The sequence below is a fragment of the Centruroides sculpturatus genome, unplaced genomic scaffold (assembly GCF_000671375.1).
Source record: "Centruroides sculpturatus isolate CEXI.00-Female unplaced genomic scaffold, Cexi_2.0 scaffold1038, whole genome shotgun sequence".
Lineage (NCBI taxonomy): Eukaryota > Metazoa > Arthropoda > Arachnida > Scorpiones > Buthidae > Centruroides > Centruroides sculpturatus.
The window spans coordinates 5719-24993 of NW_019385501.1; the positions used below are offsets into that span (position 1 = coordinate 5719).

Consider the following 19275-nt stretch of genomic DNA (forward strand, 5'->3'; position numbering starts at 1 on the left):
CTACTGTTCTAACTCATATATATATATATATATATATATATTAATATGAAATTAATTAAAATTATGATTTAGATTAAGCCTGGTCAATGCAATTCATTCTGTAAGCTACACAATAAAAATAGTTTATAGGAATTTTATAAACTAATGTAACAGTTTACCATCATGTGGTATAGTTAAATCTCTACACTAGTTTCTGATGCAAATACTGTTCAGGATCTAGTTTCCCTTACCTGATGTTTCCTTGACACAACATGGTTCAAAGAAAGGAAGGACCAGTAAGGATTTGAGAAAGTAGAGCTGATAATGTAGTATATTTCATGTTATTTATTATGCCTAATGCAGCTAGTGAATGATTTCCTACTTACATAAGTGGGATTCACTAGCTGATGTAATCAGTAGAATAAATATCATCTGATGAGCTTTAAAATGTAATGATTGTGGGTTGGCAGAACTGTTTTAGATGACTAATAATGCTTGGATAAATGTCAAAATTTAGTTTAGGAATGGAAACAAATTTTTGTCTTGGAATGAAAAACTAGAATTTAAATTGATATGATAGAAATTGCTCTCAAAAACTTTTTTATAAAAATATATGCTTGTAAGCTAAAACTATTTTTAAAATTTGCAACATATCTATCAAATTTCATTTCACAATGTTTGAAAACACTGGAGAATTGGAGAAAAATTTAGGATAAAATGATAGATTAATTCTCTATTTAATTTTTGAAAATATTTAAATCTTATTAAATTCTAAAGCTGGAACTATTTTATAAATTGTAGCTTTTCATTTTTATATTTAAATCTATTATGATTAAATGCTAAAAATACAGTTTTTGCATTTATTCTTTTACCTAATTGCTTTTATGTAAATTTTTTTTTGCTTTGAAGCTTATTTTTTATAAGATTTGACTATATTAGATTTAATTTTTTGTTTAATAATTTTAAATTTAACAATATTTATTGTTAAAATATACTCTGTATTATATTAAAATAAAATATTTTTTTCTTAGTTCAAACTGATGATAATATTGAGAAGAAGCAAAACAATTTAAAGGTAAATAATGCATTTATACTATAGTAAAATAATTTAATATTTTTATTGGTGGGCAGTTATTGAACGTATTTAGGTAATGTACTGTAGCTAATGCTTATATCATTTCTCTTTTAATTTTGCAATATTTAAATGAAAATTTATATAAATAAAATTTGTTTTGAAAATTTTAAAATTGNTTTATTAGCCAATCACGATAAACCAATATCGTTTATGACCATCGGACTCCTAGCGAGTAAAATTGGCTTCTCGTCATATACGATAATTTAATAGCTATCCAGAACAGTTTAAATTAAAAAATATATATTTTTTACAATGTATCAAATTTCTTAGCCACAAACTACTATTAACAGCCAATAACACAAATTTCAAATTTTTGCTTTGTGGGATGATGCATATATGCAGCACAGCAACAAAAACAGTGAGATGATGAGACCAACTTTTGCCACAAAACTCAAATTCATGCCATTTTTACTTGAGTGGTGAGATAGATCTGGGCAATACCTGGATCTTTCACAGTGCATATTTTAGACTAGCATTTCTAATGGCTAATAACAGGTTGTTTAGTAATCACTTGCTAAAATACAATGTGCTATTTCAATGGCAGAAGCATCAACAAGACTGCTGTTGATCAGAACAAAGAGGAAGTTATTTAATTTCAATACAGAAACAAACTTAATTCAAATGATAGAATATTATTTTTTTGTGTGTGTTAGGAAAAGCCAAAATTTTAGCACTTTTGCTGTTGACTGATATGATTTTTACATTGTTACATCATCCCAATATGTTGAAGAAGCAATCTTGTCATTCAGATGCTGGAAATTTTTGGTAAATTGCCAGAATTTTTTTGGATGTCATTTATTACTACTTGGATGATGTGTAAGAAAAATTTTAGAGATGATGGTTTATTACTTGGTTTCTTACTTTCCCAGGACATATTTATTTATAATGAGTTTCCTTGGGTGACTCAATTTTGCATTATCACATATAGTTCCATAAAGATTACTGGAAATGAAAAAGTTATTTTATCCTTAATTTATGTGTAATAGTGATATACTTTATGAAAAAATAAATTGGCAAATTTGGTGCAACTTTTTTTTCAATGGCAGCAACAAAATTGTTAATTATATTATCATCAAACAAATGTAATGATTAATTGTAGGAACTGTGTGTATAAAAATGTAACTGTTCATGTGTGTTTATTTCATGCAATGTTTTTTATTTAACACTCTTCACCATGTGGTCACTAAGAGAGTCTTCTTTTTTTCATACTCATTGTAAGTTTGGCCAGGCTTACAATATAGAGACAGTGGGTGATGAGGGCAGTGCTTCAACATATCCAGGACAGATCAATCCCAAAAAATTCCTGGGGGTTTTTGACTACCTGGATTTGATCCTGGGTTCCCAAGAGCAGTAGCCTTCTGGCCTTCCATATCATGCAAAGCACAGTGTTTTCCACTTTTTGTTGCATTAGTGTTTTCCACTTTTTGTTGCCACACTGTATGTTTGCATTATCTCTATGATTGAAAAAAATGAATTTATGAGGAAAGCAATAGTTTTTATTTTACAGTTACTGTTTTTTTCTTAAATTTTATCAGTAATGTTTTAGATGTTGGATTTGTGTAATAGGGAGCATAAACACAATATTAAGATTGACTGTTTGGCTGTTAGTGTTGGAAGAGGAAACATTTGCTTTGCATTTGATCAAATAGGAAAGCATATTTGAAAATTTATTGAAGCTTCAGAAATATTTTTAATGCACTATATTAATTATTATCAAATCCAATAAAATCCATCTAATAAACAAAGCATTGATAAATATATCACACTAATCTTATAAAGCTTTGCAGATATTTTTTAACGTATCACAAACGTTTTTGGTCCAACCTAGGATCTTTTTCAGGTGGAGTTCTACTAGAGAAAACCTTTTCTGGTGTGATTCTGTTCTATTCCATTTCTGATGTGTTCTAATTTCCTTTCAAATTTTCCTTTTTAATTTTAAATTCCTAACAATGTGTGTTTGCATCAACTGTTATAATTCCAGGTCATACATAGCCTGCCACACCCTCAAGAGTTTTTTTGGTCTTTAAATTGATTGAAAGACCTTGGAATTCTGCTTTAAAAATTTCTAATACCTCCAAATTCCTAAGTTGGTGTATATGATGAGTTTGCCGGGTTATGGTTGCTTGTTATGATTTGGGTGTAATGCCATTTTCACTAGCATATATAGCTAAGATAGTAGTGTTTTTCTTCTTTTCAATATCAGTTTTATGCTCATGGAGGCCTTGTTGTTTGAGTGACCTTCTTGTAGATTCGATATATACAAGATCTCTATTGAATCTGTCATCTTTGAGCAGAATTTTATACATTTCTGGTGCTCTTTCAATGTCCTCTCGATCTTTCTCATTCCTCCGAATATATCCAACTTATGTCTGTAGGCTATTTTTGAATTAGTATAAGTCCCAATCTCTTGATATAGGGACTGCATTCTTATCATATGAATTACAGTAGTGCATTGGTTATCCAAATACTGATCAACCAAAACATCAGTTAATCGAAAGCGATCCAGTCGACAAATTCAAATTTCTGCTAGTGCTGTGGTTCTGCAATATTTGGCTATGTTGGGGTTACTCCAATATTATTTTTGTTGGTGTGCATGTTTTAGCTGGCAGCACTGGTGTGACCATATTGTATCATTAAAAATAATTTCTTTATTTTGCACAAACAAAATAAATATATTGAAAAATATAGAAACAAAAAAAAATTATATTTTGGAAGTTAATCTAGTATCAAAAACATTCCAATTCAGCACGACACATGTTGAGAGGGTACTTAAGGACACACCAGTATTTGAATGAAGCTTTTTTCCTCCATTGTGAGTGGTGTGTTTTGCTCCAGTTCATTGGAGAATATAGCCCAAGCAGCTGGCATCTCTAGATAAACCCAAGAAAAAGAAAGAGTTTTGCTTGTTTTGTGTGGTGTTTTTCTGAGGACTGTGTTGTCAGGACTTGTGTCGTGCTGAACTGGAATGTTTTTTGATACTAGATTAACTTCCGAAATATAATTTTTTTTGTTTTTATATTTTTCAATATATTTATTTTGTTTGTGCAAAATAAAGAAATTATTTTTTTTCTTCCTTCTCGATTTGAATCGCTCTTTCATTCTGCTTCTTTCGTTCTGCAGAAAAGCAAGATGAACAATTCTCCAAATGAAAAACTTAAAGAAATTATTTTTAACGATACAATAGCCACGATTATTATTTAAAAAAAAGTTTTGTTAGGCTTAACATTGATGAAAATTCAATGCAAAGTGACTTGCAACAGAGAAAAATTTTAACATGGGATAAGTTAATATATTTTTTGTACATGATCAGTTATCCGAACAACCCCAGTCCCGAATTGTTTCGGATAATTTCTACTGTATATCAATTTCTTATTATTATTTCACAAAACCTAATCTTTTATTTTATATTAATTAATTTTAAGAAAATTATATATATATATATATTATATCAATAATTGAAAGGCAGTTTAGATGACACACACATAAGTTTGTACACTTTATTTTCATACTCTATTCTACAGCCACAGATGAGTGACTGACTAGATCATAAACAAAATATATTTTCTTGATTATTAGAGGAAAGTTGATTGCAGGCACATATTCAGACACAACAATATAAAAATAAATATTTTTGTACTGTGCACTTATATTTGGCTTAAACTGTTTAAAATCTATAATGTGAAATAGATTTATACTGGATTGCATTTTGTTCTCGTAATTGTTATGAGTAAGTATAAAATTGCTTGAGAGAACAAATCATGCAGGAACACAATTAAGATGGGTATACAGGCTTTCATTGAGTTATTAAGATATGCATTTCAGACAACATGCTTCTCATTGGTCCTCTTTTAAATTTTATAGCAATCTTGATGACAGAAATTACATATATGTTATAGATAATTGTGACAACTGGATACCAATGTATAATAAATTTTAAAAATTCTTACATTATTCTTAAATGATGAAATAAAATTTTTATTAAAAAAAGTTATATATATATTATTCAAAAGCATATAGCATACTCAAATAAATTAGAATTTGACTATGCTAAGTTTGTATGATAATATTGAATATTTATATTAATAAATAAAATTTTAAAATTATAAATTTTAGGATGATACATTTATTGTTAATCCAAGATTGCAAGATGAATTATGTCAATTGGATATGGAAATAAATTTTGAACAGGATATGAAAGTATATCTGTTACCAGAACGCCAACGTATCCAAGACTTTTTTTTACTCATGGCCATTTGTAATACTGTTGTTGTATCTAAATATCCACATAAAGATCAGGTGATTATCCAATTTTCTTTTTTATTTATATATATATAATTTATATAATATGAACAAAAGTTACAACTTTTTCATGAATTGTAGGATAATAAAAAATTTCAAAATATATACAGTGATGCCTTGTACTTTTAATTTAATTCATTCCAGGAGGCTGTTCAAATACTGAATCATTTGAAATCTGAATCAATTTTTTCCATTAGAAATAATGGAAAGTGAATTAATCTATTCCCGACCCTTAACAATACTCATTTCAATAAACTTAAAACAACAAATACATGTAATTTAAGGTAAAAATAGCATAATCAAATGCACTAATGATAAATTAAAGCATGAAAACAACAAATAAAATATGTAAATAATGTATAATAAAATGAAAATTGCATTTACTGTTTACACACCATCAACTTTGGCATCTTAAACATGGCTATCAGATTCACCAGGTGTGTACTGTTTTCATGTATTACATGGTCAGTTCAAACTCTGAAGCATTCAAAGCCACAATTATTTGAAGTATACAAGGTACCATTGTATTAATATGTTAGAAAATTTAAAAGAAATAAGACTTGATGAGGTGATATCGATTTTCATATTTATTTCAATAGCTTTGAATTGATTACTGTGACCAATTTTTGGGTTTTGCAGTTTATAATTAACCAATCAAAATATTAATGTAATATATTAAATTTTATCTTAGATTAAAATTTTCAATTATGTTGTAGAATGTAAGATATCAAAACTAAGGGCGTTATAATGGCACAATAAAAATAAAAAACATAATTAAACAAAATAAATTAAATATGTAATGTAAACTGCTGTTGCATATAGAGTAAGCTTATACAGTCAAACCTCCAATAATAGCCAGCTTCCAACAATGGTGGACATTTTTTCAGTAACATTTCTTTTTTGAACAAAAATGAAAACAAAATAGCCTTCAAATAATGTTCACTATCTTCATTCACAGAAATAGTCATGAAATCAGTTAGTTATTATTAATAACATGATTAGTTTAGCTGTTGGCTTTTTACATGGTTACTTGGCTGTGAATGTAAAAAAATAAATAAATAAATAAAACTATATTTGCAATTGTAGACAATTGCAAAAAAAGTTTTTGTGTTAAGGTTCTTCTTGAATTTGGACTTTTTATTATGGACTATGATGAATGTTAAAATATGTAAAGAAAAAACAGTGGGAATAAACAAAAAATTTCAACACTAATGATTACTGTAACTATGTTTTAGGTGTAACTGATTTTAAGAATAATTTGAATAAATTTTTAACTATTACTGTCATCAGGGGATACTTTATAATTTGTTAAATAAGATTTTTTGGAACTTTCCTTTCAGGAGACTGCAACTTTTAGAGGAATAATTAACTAATTAACTACATTGTAAAGATATAGTTAAAATAATTAGATTGAAAAAGGTATTTTTAGTGTATATGATACATAAAACATTTTCAGTATAAAATTTAATTATATTTAATGATGTTAGTTTCTTTAATTTTTATATATATGCATTTTTTTGTTTTGTTTTGTTTTAAAGCCAAATAAGTAAAAAGTTCTTTAATACAAACCAAATACACTTATATATTTAAAATTAGTATATTTAAGAAATTATTGAGTATTTTTCATTTTATACAAGGTTATAAGTAATTTTCTCCTCTAATAAAGATATTAAATTTTTTAGATGAATTCCAGTGGTCTTTTTTTAAACATTCCACCTATTAATAATGAATCCCATGTGTTGGGAAGTGGTGATCTACCACAGGACAAATATACACTTTTGATAAACTCTGTTGATACACCAAGTAATTCTGCAGCTTCTACACCAAATTGGAGACCAAAGCATTTAGCTATACCATCATTTGGTTATCGTTCATATACACCAACTCCTACACCCTCTCCGGCAGATTTCCGTCCAATATATGAAGCAGAAAGTCCAGATGAAATTGCTCTTGTAGAAGCTGCATTTCATTATAATTGCCGTCTTTTAAGAAGAACTCCTGATGCAGCATTAATATTCCTACCAGGTATTTAACTAAGTTTATTAGTAAATAAATAAAATATCAAGATCTAAACTAGATGATAATGGAAAAAATAATAAATTTACTTGAATTATATATTTTTATGATAAAAATGTTTAATTATGTATCTGAAATATGTTAATACAAAAGAAAAAGTAAAAACTACTAAAGAAAAATATAACATAATTGAAATTATATAAACAATAAAGAATCTTAAAAGTAATGAAGTATAGTGAAACCTCTCTTAACAAGCACTTGTCATAACAAGTAATTTGCATATTGTAAAAAATATTACTCACTTAATGAACAACATTTTGCATAACAAGTGACTTAGAGAGAGGAAGTCTTGGATTGTGCTCATGCTACATCAGTCTGTTTAGCACCCATTCTACTAGCATTTTAGTGTTGCTTGTGTTCAAACATATTACATATAAACATCAACAACCATAGCCCATTATATAATAAACACACCAAATGATATGCCAAATTCTTGGGCTAGGTAAAAACTATAATTAAATATTAGAAATTACTGTATTTTGATTTTTTTTTTATTTCTGCAAATTGAATTTGCATTCCAGGTTGGCTTATTCCACGCTAGAAGAAAAGATGAAGATGATTCACGCTCCTTAACAATGTATATTGTATAATTTTCTTTGAATAAACATTATACATAAAATATTTGAGTATTTTTTTCAGCATGGAACGCATTATCGTATTTTACATTAATTTATATGGGAAAATTGTTTTGCTTTATGAGTAACATTCTGGAACGAATTATGCTTGTTAAGTGAGGTTCCACTGTAAATAAAAGTTATCTAATGAGTGAGTACAATACAATAACACATTCAGAGGATTTTTTTTTAATGCATGCATCAAATTTATTAGATTCTACACTTATTGTTTCATAAAAATGATATAAAATAATGCTAATTTATAACTATGTGAAATTTAAGTTCCACTTTTGTTTATATATTTCTCTGTTTTTATTACAAATTACACAATTCTTTGTTTTTTAATTTTTCTTAATTTTATGATGCATATTTTATGCAATATCTTTTGTATAAAATTGTTGGTGAGATTCTAACAGTAAAATTAGTTTTTATATAAAAGTTAAGTTTTATGAATCAAAAAAATTTTATTAACAAGCTTTAAATGTTTATGATTGTATGTAATGAATATATATTTTAAATTGTTAAATTAATAAAAGTATTCTATTTCTAGGTGAAGGTTTGATAGAATTTAAAGTACTTCATATCCTTCCATTTGATTCAGTTCGTAAAAGAATGTCAGTCATTTTGCAGCATCCGTTTACTGGAGAAAAATTGTTATATTGCAAAGGATCTGATTCTACTGTTCTAACTCAGATATCTCATAATCAAACACCTGGTATTTTAATTTTTGAGAGTTATTGTTGTAGAAATAATAATAATAAGTAATGATGACATATAATGAATGTAATATAATTTGTATATTATCTTCAGTTAATTAATTTTTGACTCAAAATCTTTTTGTTGTTGAAAAAAAGATTTTATTTATTTTTTTAAATTTTAGAAATGCAAGAAATTATTATGAAAACACAACAGCATTTAAATAATTACAGTAGAAAAGGATTAAGGATTTTATGTATGGCTAAAAAGGTATTTTAATTTTAAAAAAAGTATTTGTTTAAACATACTAAATATATATTAATTGAGAATATTAATATGATTTAATTTCCAGTTAATACATATTTAATTAGTTTTGATTATTTATGAGTTTTAACAAAACTAAAAAATTGATTTTAATTACATAGTATTGTTTCTTATTATAATATTGACTACTTATTATCTTTAAGTTGTTATAGAATATATGCTGCTAAAATATCTATTTTTTTAACTCTCTCCATCCTATAGACACTGATAGGACTTTTTTTTCTATCTTTTGTTATATTAACCTTTGATCTGGTGTTTCAGTAGTTTTTTGATAATTAGATATTATGTTCACAGATCTATCATACAAGGAAAAATTCTTTTTTAAAGGAGAGTCATCTTTATTGTTTCAACAGAAATGCATTTTGGGCTATGTCCCACATCAGTCTGTTCTAGTCTTTTTTTTTTTTTAATAGCAAGCCATTATGGACTTAGCCAGATGATGAGAGACAAAGCCTGACATATCTGGGTGGATCGCTCCCAAAAAATTCTGGGCTGTTTTGATCCATCCAGATGATCTTGGGATCCCAGAGCAGTAGGCTGTTACCTTAACCACTTGGCCATCCAGTTGTCTGTCAAAACATTAACAGTATATATTCTAGAGTTATATAAAATAATAGTTATGACTGTAATTTTCAGATTATTATTTCTAATTATGTGATTTAATTTTAACAGTTCTAATTTTAAAATATCATAAATATTATATTAAAGTTAATATATAATTATAAGATAACTACAAATGGATTTTTGTTTTTAGATTATTTCTCCTGAAGAATATGAAGAATGGTTATATGAACATAGAAAAGCTGAACTCTCAATGGAGGATCAAGAAGAAAAGCTTCATATATCTGCATGCCAAATTGAAACAAATTTAGAATTATTGGGAGCAACTGGAGTAGAAGATAGGTTACAGAGTGGTGTACCTGAAACCATAAATGCTTTACGTTCTGCAGGAATTGTATTATGGGTTCTTACTGGAGATAAGCAGGTATTAAAAACATGAAATATTTTGCATTTTTAAGATTACTGGAATTAATTTATATTATCTGTTAGAAAAAGTATTAGATATTTCTAATTTATATTATGTTCGATATTAATATCTTATTTTTGTTTTTTTATTATTATTAATATTTAACCATATTTTTAAAATAAAAGATTTGAAACTTAAAAATGCTAAGATCTAAAATCACCTGGATTTGATCCTGGGTTCCCAAGAGCAGTAGCCTTCTGGCCTTCCATATCATGCAAAGCACAGTGTTTTCCACTTTTTGTTGCATTAGTGTTTTCCACTTTTTGTTGCCACACTGTATGTTTGCATTATCTCTATGATTGAAAAAAATGAATTTATGAGGAAAGCAATAGTTTTTATTTTACAGTTACTGTTTTTTTCTTAAATTTTATCAGTAATGTTTTAGATGTTGGATTTGTGTAATAGGGAGCATAAACACAATATTAAGATTGACTGTTTGGCTGTTAGTGTTGGAAGAGGAAACATTTGCTTTGCATTTGATCAAATAGGAAAGCATATTTGAAAATTTATTGAAGCTTCAGAAATATTTTTAATGCACTATATTAATTATTATCAAATCCAATAAAATCCATCTAATAAACAAAGCATTGATAAATATATCACACTAATCTTATAAAGCTTTGCAGATATTTTTTAACGTATCACAAACGTTTTTGGTCCAACCTAGGATCTTTTTCAGGTGGAGTTCTACTAGAGAAAACCTTTTCTGGTGTGATTCTGTTCTATTCCATTTCTGATGTGTTCTAATTTCCTTTCAAATTTTCCTTTTTAATTTTAAATTCCTAACAATGTGTGTTTGCATCAACTGTTATAATTCCAGGTCATACATAGCCTGCCACACCCTCAAGAGTTTTTTTGGTCTTTAAATTGATTGAAAGACCTTGGAATTCTGCTTTAAAAATTTCTAATACCTCCAAATTCCTAAGTTGGTGTATATGATGAGTTTGCCGGGTTATGGTTGCTTGTTATGATTTGGGTGTAATGCCATTTTCACTAGCATATATAGNTACTGTAGGAAACAACAGAGGACACAATTAAATTTTATTTAGATCAGATGAATAAAGATTTAACGGCTTGGAATACATCTCCTTCTAAAATTAAATCATCAGTTTTTAATTCATTGTCAAAGTTTTTTAACAAGAAATCAAAATCAACTAACTGTATTTTAAACACACATCAGTCGTATCGACAAAAAGGAATGGTTATTGATGGTCGTACCCTAAGTTATGTCTTGGACAAAAGGTTGAGTCCTCTCTTTTTGGAATTAGCATCACGATGTCATGCTGTGCTATGTTGTAGAGCAACACCTCTACAAAAGGTTTATTTTTTATGTTTTTTAAAATTTATGTTATAATTTTGTGTCAAGACTATGAAATAATAATTATAGTTGTTATATGAAAATTGATATAATGTAAACATAAAATAATGTAAGTTATATTGATATTTAATTAAATTAAATTAATTAAATTAAGTTATAAAGCAAATAAATTATTATTACAATAATATATTACTAAATAATAATAAAACTAGAAATCACTGTTTAAAATAATTGTAATTAGATCATTAATCAATTGTTGATCTGATGTGACTAACTTCAGTTATTTAATATGCTTATTTGCTACTAGCTTTTCAAACGTAAAAATCAATTCTTATTTAACTTTAATGTCTGTTAAAGTTAATTATTTGCATTAGTTTATTAGTCTTTGAAATGTTTACTTACAATTTACAGTAGTTTAATAGTGATGTCAATTACATTGAATTTAACAACTCTAATCATAAAGACAATATTTAATAAATGGGTTGTAAATTAACATAAAAACATTTGGGTTTTTTCATATTTTTTAACAAAGAAAAGAAAATTTTAAGAAATATTTAAATCCAAGAAGTCAAATAACCCATTATAGCAACCAAATTTTAAAAAAATAATAGAAATTTATATGATGGTTTATTTACAGAAGATAATGGTCTACAATATGAATCTTAAAATCTTAGTTTATAACTCATGAATCTTAGGCTCAAAAAAGGTACTGAATAGAAGAATGCATTTTGTTCAAATAGAATCAAAAACTTAGTATACTTACACACATGTATGTATGTGTATATATACACATATATACACAAGTATAAATGTCTCAAAATTATGTGGAATCTGTAATTTCTAGGGAAATGTAAATTCAGAAATAGGAATGTGTGTCTATATGCTAAATCAATAGTGCTAAATTCAATAATGATTGTCTATTGGCCTTGACCTAATTTTCAGGAAAATGAAATTGACAATGAAAAGAAAATTTAGATTACAAATTTGTATACTAATGCTAGTTGTCAATAAAATCGATGTTTTGAATTCACATATAAAAATACTATAAATGATCATCCAAAATTATCTTTAACAAAAATGCAATAGTCTTCTTCAGTTTAATTTTTTTAGGATAATAATTTCATTCCTTTTTTCATAATTAATGTCATGGTAAAAGAAATGTAAATAAGACTTTTAGAATATTTTAACTCAAACTTTTTTTTCATTAATTATGTAACAGAAGATGTCATTTGATAATATATCAATTACATCTTCATTTGCTTTCTGCAGAGAAAACTAAATAGTTTTTTATCGTCATCTCAATTTTTATTTATTAATTTGAAATGAACTCTTTTCTATAATATTGTAATTTGAATTTTTCTCTTGATTTCTTTTATAATTAGACATTTAATGATTATGTAATCCTCAAAGTTACTTTATTAGTTATTTGGCTTTAAAAGGATTTCAGAATACCTTGTATACTTATAGATTTAGTATTTTGTGAATCTCATATTTACTTTACTAATGTAAAATATTAAGTATATATTGTTTTTTATTTATAGGCTTCAATAATCAAGTTAGTGAAGGAATCATTACATGTTTTAACATTAGCAATTGGTAAGTAGTAAGCAGTTTTTATATTAACATTGTATAATTAATTGATTTTATTAAAGAAAATTTGTCATAATTAAAGACTGGATTTGTTTACATGTGCATTTTTTTCCTTGAATGCTACAATTTTAAAACTTCAATATAAAACATGATTTAGGTCCAAGCAGATCAAATTAAAGTTATCTGATAATGCACATTTTATATGCATTTTTAAAAATATATCTAAAATATGCTTTTGTGATTTTTACATATACTTTGGCAGATTTGACCAATTTCAGGACTAATAAGTGCTTTATAAAATAGCACTTGCAATCATGCAAGTACTATTTTTTTTTTTTCAAATGATCTATAGTCTATTTCTGTTAATGTTGCCAGATTCTGAAATGCTGAATTCTTCATTTAGTTTCAGTTTTTTTTCTTTTTTACATAATTTAGAAAAGGCAATTATTAATAGAAACCTTTTGTGTTCTGTATTTGTTTCATAAGTTTGTGTATCAAAATAAATATAAGTATTATTTTTGTACATTTTTAGGGTGTTTTTTTATCTTATAATTTTTTCCTCAAAAGTTAAATAACTTATAAATGCAGTTTAATTTTATTTTTAATCTATGAAATTCTTTACATAGGTGATGGAGCAAATGATGTAAGCATGATCCAAACAGCAGATGTTGGAATTGGTATAAGTGGTCAAGAAGGAATGCAAGCAGTCATGGCTAGTGATTTTGCTTTGGCAAGATTTCGCCATTTAGAAAGATTGTTGCTCGTGCACGGTCACTGGTGTTATGATAGATTGGCACGGACAATTTTGTACTTTTTTTATAAAAATGCCGTGAGTAATCTTTTAAAATTTCTAAAAGTATAATTTGTACTTTTTTAAATGAAATTTATTATTGTAATGAAATAAAAATGAAACATCAATATTTATATAATACATAATATATATACTGTATTAATCCAAATATTTGTAAATCATTAAAATGACTTTTGTTAAAAATTATTTTAATTTTATGCCATTTTAATGTCTCTGCTGAAATTAATCTTATTTATTATTTTATTCATAACAAAAGTATCTACGAGGGTGTTTCAATAAGTAATGCCTTTTATTTTTTTAAACAAACATTCTAATGTACTGTACATGCAAAAACGTGAATATAGTAAATGAAGTTTGAATTTCTGGCAATACTATGGCATGATAGGAACACTTGTGTTGTCTGTTGGACATTTCTGACAAATAGAGAAAATGCTTGCACACTATCATCATCCATGCTCCAAGAGCAGTGAAGTGTTATTCATTTTCTGTGGGCAGGGGGCAAGAAATGTGAATAACTTCGTGCAAAAATACAGAAAGTGTACAGTGACGATTGCATGGTGCAAAATGTTTAAAAATGATCGTCAGTGTGTGATGGATGAGCACAGGTTAGGTCAGGCATAGCCAACATACGGCCTGTCTAATGAAATTATGTGGCCCGTGATGAATCTTTCAATATTAGCTACTGAAATCTGAATGGCTCAATGAAAAATTCTGACGCCTGAAAAAAAAAAAAAGGTTAACAACTCGCTGTGCGTTTAGAGTTAACCCTCCATTACAAATCTCATAAGTACAGTGTAGAGTGTTGATAAAGCATGATAATGTGAAAAATGTATCTGTAATCTCTATCTACAATTCAGTCTCTATGGGTGACACCACAATGAGATCTCGCACCACCTCAAAATCTTCCTAAGGAAGCCTCTGGTTCGACCCGTGGAAAAAGTTTTCTTTCCAATTCGGCCTGGGGGCAAAAACTGTTGGCCACCCCTGGGTTAGGTCATCTGGTAAGTGCAGCTTTACTTCAAACATTCAGTCACAGCTGTTCATCAAATGATTCAAAGCAATCGCCATATTTGCTAGATGCTGTCAGAAAAATTGCTTGGTGTCCTATTTGGTTCTTTGAAGAAATTCCTGGCTGGAGAGAGGTTCCATTCCGACGAAGAAGTTAAATCAGCTGTCCACAGGCAGTTGTATGGCCAGGAACTGGCATATTCTATAATGTAGGCATCTTCAAGCAGGTACACTGCTGGTTGAAGTACTTGAACCTGATTGGTTCCTATGTTGAGAAGTAGCCTAATCCACATATTTCATTTCCTATATTCTGTATTTTCCATATGCATTAAAACTTTTGCTTAAAACAATAAAGGGTGTTACTTATTGAAACCCCTTCATATATAAAGAAAGTTTTTCCAAAATTTAATAAATTGAAGTTCAAAAAATTTCTGAATGTATCTTTGAAATATTAAATAATATTTAATATGCAAAATAGAAAATTCTGTATGATGAAATGCATATTAAGTAGAAATCATTTTATATATATCATTTTTATTTTTAAATAATTATTTTTAAAAATATTTCTTAAAATTTTAGTTTAAGTGGCTCCAATAAAGAAAATAAATGAATTTTCATGTTTAGATATTGTTAGAATTTATCATTTTTAATTTTAATTACTTTTTAATTTGTGATATCTGTATTTCCACAAACTTAAATATTTCTAATATTTTTGATAAAATTTGATAAAATTTTGACTTCAAAATTTTTGTCAAAAGTTCTGATTATTTAAATTTAAATGAAATAAAGATATTGCTTCATAAAGTAAAACAAGAAACAAATAACTTTTTTAATAGCTTCATGACATAGATTTGTAGCTGAAAGCAAATGACTGAGTCCGAAGAATTGCTCGGTGTTGATAAAATTAAAAGTTTATTATTTACAGTTAATACCAATGTTTCCAAAGAAACAATTGTACACACTTAAGAACTAGGAAAACACAAAGATACTTGGGACTACCTGTAACGATATTACTGATTGATTCCCATGTGCCGAGAAAACAGAGCACTTATTCTAATTTATGTCTAGCTTAACTAATTTATAAAATAAAGGACCCTAGATCAAGATGGGATTGATAAGAATTAGAAGATTTGATTTTTGATAGAAAAAGAAAAGGGTCAAAAGGTGGTGACTGGCAAAAAAATAAACCTTGAGTCCGTTATTCCAGAGAGATCTTCTTTCTGTACTTGCTGACATCTAGGTCTTTTCCTTCCCAGCTCTTCTCTCCAAAAAGTGATGATTTTGCCCACTTTCCTTTCTCTATCCTCTTGTGCCAGTCCCCTTTGACTAATCCGGTGTTGCCCCTTTTTCCCTAGCGACCCATTGGATCATTGGGTCAACCAATTACAGTGGGTCAAGAACAGAGGCCAGAAGTGAAGTTTATGAAAGAAAAATGGTGGAAGAAAGAGAAACAAAAAGAAAAACAAGGCTCAACCAAGCCACAGATTCTTTCTTACTTTCATTTATTCACATAGTTAATTATTGTATAATAATTTATAATTAAATACTTAGTTTGTACAAAAACTACACATATTAAAGATCATTTTTAATAAATAAAAATATTTGTATTGTTATATATGTTATACTGAATCCAGGAATGTTACTCATTTTGTAAAACAGGCAAAAATTTATATTATTCATGAAATTAGCACACCCAAGTGTTGAATTTGACAAATTTTCTATTTCTACTTTAGAATTGCCTATTTTGCAAAATGGCAATTTTATATTTTTGAATAAGATATCAACTTTTGTTTTGCTCATTAAGTTATGGCTTAGAAAATAATAGACAAAGATTTATTTTAGTTTTGTTTTCTTACCTGAAGATTACTTAATGATATTTTATACTTTCTAATGATGGTTATTACTTACATATTACATTAAATGGTAAATTAGGACTTAAGCATATATAATATAAAAATAAATACTCACAGCAAAATCTACAAAATTAGAAACTCCAAACAACAGTAAATGAAAATGAAACTCCAAAATACGCAAGTTCATAAATTTACTATGTTGCTAATACCACTTGAAGCAATTGCCAATTTTATGAATTTGGCAAGAATATTGCAAAATGCATGAACATAGCACACCAACTACCAATTTCATAAAAACAAATTTTTGCTTAGTTTACAAAATTTTAGTATTTAATAGGCAAAATGGAAAATTAAGTAGAAATTTTTATTAACTTATTTTTAATTATTTTCAACTCTGTTTAAAATAATGTAATTCCCAGATTTGGTGTAACATATTGAAATTTTATACTTTACAAGAAAAAGTAATTATTATTTATATTTACAGAATCTCATTTTTGTTTTATTTTGGTTCCAATTCTTTTGTGGTTTTACCGGGAGTGTTATGATTGACCAAATGTATTTAATGTTTGTGAATGTACTTTTCACTTCAATATCTCCTGTGGTTGTTGGTATATATGATCAAGATTGTCGGGATTATTTACTGCTGCAGAATCCTGGAATTTATTCCAGAGGAAGGAATTCAGAGGTTTGTAAATATTATGTCATACTAAACTTTAATATTTTTATTCTATAAACATCATTTTATATTTATAATTTATCAGTTCATTCTTACTCAATATATCTTTACATTTACCTAAAAGTTTTCTAATATGAATATTTATTTTAATACAGCTGTACACAAAATATTCTTTTATTGTTAATATGGTGGATGCCATCTACCAAAGCATTATTATATTCTTTGTACCATATGTTGTAAGTATTATTTCATTTTACTTTCAGATAAATTTTTTTTCTGTAATTTGCAATAATATTAATTAATTTTGATATAATTCAGATATATTATGATAGTACTTTGGGCATTTGGGAATTTGGTACTATAACGTTTACTGCATGCGTTGTTGTTCAGTTGGTTCATCTAAGCATAGAAACTAAATCTTGGGTAAATAAATCTCATTATTTTTATAAATCTCACAAATTATATTTTTACTCAATAAAATATTACTGTTATTAATTATGTGATTATTCTTACTTATAATATAATTTCTAATTCTTTTACAGACTTGGATACATTTTATTACCATAATTATTAGCTTGGGACTTTATTTTGCTTTTGCTGTTGTATATAATTCAGTATGTATAAGCTGTCCTGGTCTTCAAAATCCATATTGGGTCATTCAGCATTTAATGAAAACTGCAAATTTCTGGTTTTGTATCTTATTTGTTACAGTCACCTCTTGTTTACCTAGGTAAGAACCACTGTTTTGATTGAAATTGATTAGTATTGATTATAAATACAGTTAAACTTCCATATATTGAATTTCCTGTAGGAAATGAAGAGAATTCATTATGTTGATAATTTATTAAATGAAAAATACACTAGTAATGAAAAGAACACACAATAAACTGTTAACTGAAATTTAAACTTAATTACCATTCAATGACATTTTACAATGTGTGATACTTTTATTTATCACAAAAATATCCCCGTGATTGTATTAAGCAAAACAAAGTGTTGGTGTGTGCTTTTTTACATGAAAAAATCAAATTAACTTTAATTAAATAATGAAAAATTTTATCACAAATGCTATCTTAAAGCTTTGATCATTATTTAAACTATCCTTGTATATGGATATTTTGACTTTGTTGTGGATACAATACAGTATAGTACATTTATTTGTACTATACTGTATCTATAATATTAGAATATAATATCATATGTATATGTTACTGTGAAAGACCGAAATTAGTGAATGTCGATATTCTCCGGTGAATGTCGACACATACAAAATACGTCGATGAAAGACCGAATATTTAGTTAAATTATTATACATTCGAACAATCGCCGGCGTATGTCGACAAACACAGATAAGTTTTGGTGGAGGTTGAAATGACACCCAAAAGCCAATGTCGACAGAGAGGCGATAGTCTGTCACCATATTCTTCTCCATTTCCTTCAGCTCAAATTGATGATACTGTACGAATACAAGTCCCTGATGTCGACAGTGGCCGTACAGATGCCCGAAATGTGTTGGCGGTTGTTGTTAGAATAGAAGACTCCGACTTTTATAAATTAGCAAACAAAAATAGTACCCTGAAACAGCTTTATACCCGTAATCAGTTCGTAATTTGTAAAGAAAAGTTACTTTCCATAGATGAGATTTCTTCTTGAAATATCGCTGAGAGAAGCAGCTGCAGCTATTTGGAAAAGTGGATGACAAGACTATACACGCTGTCATTGCAAAAAGAAGTGTTCCACGAATAAATGCAGTTGTAAAAGCAAGGGACTCTTGTGCAATTCAAGGTGCCATAACAGTTTAAGTTGTTGCAATAAATAAGATTGTATAATGTTAATCACATAATTTATGTGTAAGTTTATTATTGTATT

At 27.4% G+C, this 19275-nt stretch overlaps 1 protein-coding gene across 1 annotated transcript in view; it reads left to right on the forward strand.

Annotated features, from left to right (window-relative positions):
- Positions 1–1010: 1010 nt before the first annotated feature.
- LOC111639598 (probable phospholipid-transporting ATPase VD) overlaps positions 1011–19275 on the forward strand; it is a gene marked incomplete at its 5' end in the record, with an annotated part of 20558 nt that continues 2293 nt past the window's right edge. The window contains 13 exons of the mRNA XM_023385488.1: positions 1011–1054; positions 5228–5410; positions 7096–7438; positions 8654–8818; positions 8984–9069; positions 9878–10114; positions 11166–11468; positions 13010–13064; positions 13685–13887; positions 17215–17415; positions 17562–17642; positions 17725–17829; positions 17949–18136. Of these exons, the coding sequence (XP_023241256.1) occupies positions 1011–1054; positions 5228–5410; positions 7096–7438; positions 8654–8818; positions 8984–9069; positions 9878–10114; positions 11166–11468; positions 13010–13064; positions 13685–13887; positions 17215–17415; positions 17562–17642; positions 17725–17829; positions 17949–18136 (2194 nt within the window). The remainder of the gene's footprint in view (positions 1055–5227; positions 5411–7095; positions 7439–8653; positions 8819–8983; positions 9070–9877; positions 10115–11165; positions 11469–13009; positions 13065–13684; positions 13888–17214; positions 17416–17561; positions 17643–17724; positions 17830–17948; positions 18137–19275) is intronic.